General features: G+C 41.8%; 1 protein-coding gene across 1 annotated transcript in view; it reads right to left on the reverse strand.

Moving 5' to 3' along the window:
- Positions 1 to 752: 752 nt before the first annotated feature.
- Positions 753 to 2,099, reverse strand: part of LOC149558525 (L-type lectin-domain containing receptor kinase IX.1-like) — a 3,620-nt gene continuing 2,273 nt past the window's right edge. Inside the window, exons 2-3 of the mRNA XM_089830890.1 lie at positions 1,720 to 1,926; positions 753 to 1,617 (exon numbers count right to left, since the gene is read on the reverse strand). Coding sequence (XP_089687016.1) covers positions 753 to 1,617; positions 1,720 to 1,926 — 1,072 coding nt within the window. The remainder of the gene's footprint in view (positions 1,618 to 1,719; positions 1,927 to 2,099) is intronic.

The following is a 2,099-nucleotide window of genomic DNA, read 5'->3' on the forward strand; positions in this document are numbered from 1 at the left end:
AAATTATTCTAGAAGAAGGGTAGGATTGCTAATACAAGAATTGGAATTACAAAATAGGGATAGAATTACTCGTCAACGAACATCCGATGAAGTATCTCATTTTGAAAAACAAGGGAGACATGAAGTTGATTTTGAATCAAGTGAGAGGTACAATCAAGCATTACCTGTATTTGTGGAAATGAGTCACCAGAATGAAAATTCAAGAACAACAGAGTGTGTTCCTGAAACACCTCATCCTACAAGCCAAAATAGGATAAATTTAGGTGGATAAGGCAACAGAGAAAATATACAAAACCCAACTGTATTTCTTAAGGATAATTTCTATAGATCTCAAATGATGTTTCGAGAACAACTAGATAGCTTGAAAATTCCACAGATGTGTTATATTTGTGAGGAATGCTATCTATGAATGAAAGTGGTCCATACATGAGAAGGTCTAGTATGCAATAGATGTTGACAAGAAAAGGGAAACAATTGTGTTCTTCAAGGCTGTGATCAATCGGCCGCCTTCCGCAGGCAATTTCTAGTGTAACCACCCAAAAGCTGTACACGTCAGCTTCTGGACTGGTTTTCCCTATTATGTAGCACTCTAGAGAAACATACCCCCGCGTGCCTGCCACCATGGTCGTATGGGAATCCTCCTAGTCATGTTCCATCAGTCTCGTCAAACCAAAATGACCCAACTTGGCATTGAAATCAGAATCCAACATTACGTTGCTTGCCTTCACGTCTCGATGAATGACACGCTGGTCTTACTCTTCGTGGAGATAAACAAGAGCAGAGGCAATGTCACAGGCGATACTATATCTTCGGCTCCAATCAAGCGTATCCTCCTGTTCCCCAAAAATGTGTTTATCCCGATTCCCATTTGGAGAGTACTCATAGACCAGAAGTAACTCTCCCTTTTCGTGGCACCATCCTATAAGCCGCACAAGATTACGGTGTCTCAACCTGCTGATTGTTTGAACTTCGGAGACATACTCCTTTCTTCCTTGTCTCAATCCTTGAGCTATTCTTTTCACAGCCAGCGCGTCCCCTGTGCCGGGCAGGATTCCTTTGTAAACGCTGCCGGAGCCGCCTTGTCCAAGCTTTTCTTTCTCGCAGAAATTTTTTGTCACGACACTGATCTCGGCGTAGGAAAAGCTTCGGGGGCCATGAGAACAGCATTCGTCGAGCTCTGGATCACTCTCTTCGCTAGCCTTACCTTCTCTTCCCCTTTTTCTGAAATACTGCCACCAGCGAACAACTATGAAGCCACATAGGACCACAACAACGAAGAACACGCATATCAAATAAAATTTCACAGAAAATCTGTTTACATTGCCATTTCTAAGTAATTCACCAGGAGGTCCGACTTCCCACGAATATTTAGAAGTAAAATTCCAAACTTTTACGGTGTGCGTCTCTGTGTACTCTCCAATGGCAGTCGAGAAGCCAATCTTGATGTACTCTGGTAGACAGTTGCTCAGATCTATTGTGTGGTTAAATAGAGGGATTTTGGGTTTAGAAGAATTATACCAGAGAAAGAAGTGCAGAATCTTTTCTACACCGTCATAATCCACCCAGGCATCCCATGTTGCGTTTGTGAGATTTTGGTCTATAGAGCGATTGAATAGACTAGATGTATCGAGCGGAAAAATCAACTTCGAAAAAATGCTATTGACGTTGATCCCAACATGATTGTCATCAAGATCCCAATCGTTGTTTTATGTATCAAACTCCACAGCAACCATCTGATAAGATGATTGTTTAAAGCTTTCCTCATTAAACAAGCCAAGAAATCCACCATAAGCGTCCTCTGGTGGTTCCAGTTCGAATGGTGCCATGAAGAGCGCAAGTCCATCTCCATGATTATCGTATATTTCGTTGTTCAGATCAATATTGAATTGAAAGTAAGTTGAAAAATTGGCCAGAGCCCCAGTAGACCTATTCCATAGCGAAATACGGTCAGTATAATATGCCCAGCCAGAACTGTTCTTAAGGTTCCCTGATGCTTCATTTCATGTAAGCTGCAGGGCTCCTTGATTACTCTCTTGATATGTGGCATCATTTTTCCTTTCTATACCTGTTAGAGGAGGGAAGCTAAAAGTAACGTTTCC

This window comes from Cupressus sempervirens, chromosome 5 (assembly GCF_028749045.1).
Source record: "Cupressus sempervirens isolate cs-2001-9-10 chromosome 5, ASM2874904v1, whole genome shotgun sequence".
Taxonomy (NCBI): domain Eukaryota; kingdom Viridiplantae; phylum Streptophyta; class Pinopsida; order Cupressales; family Cupressaceae; genus Cupressus; species Cupressus sempervirens.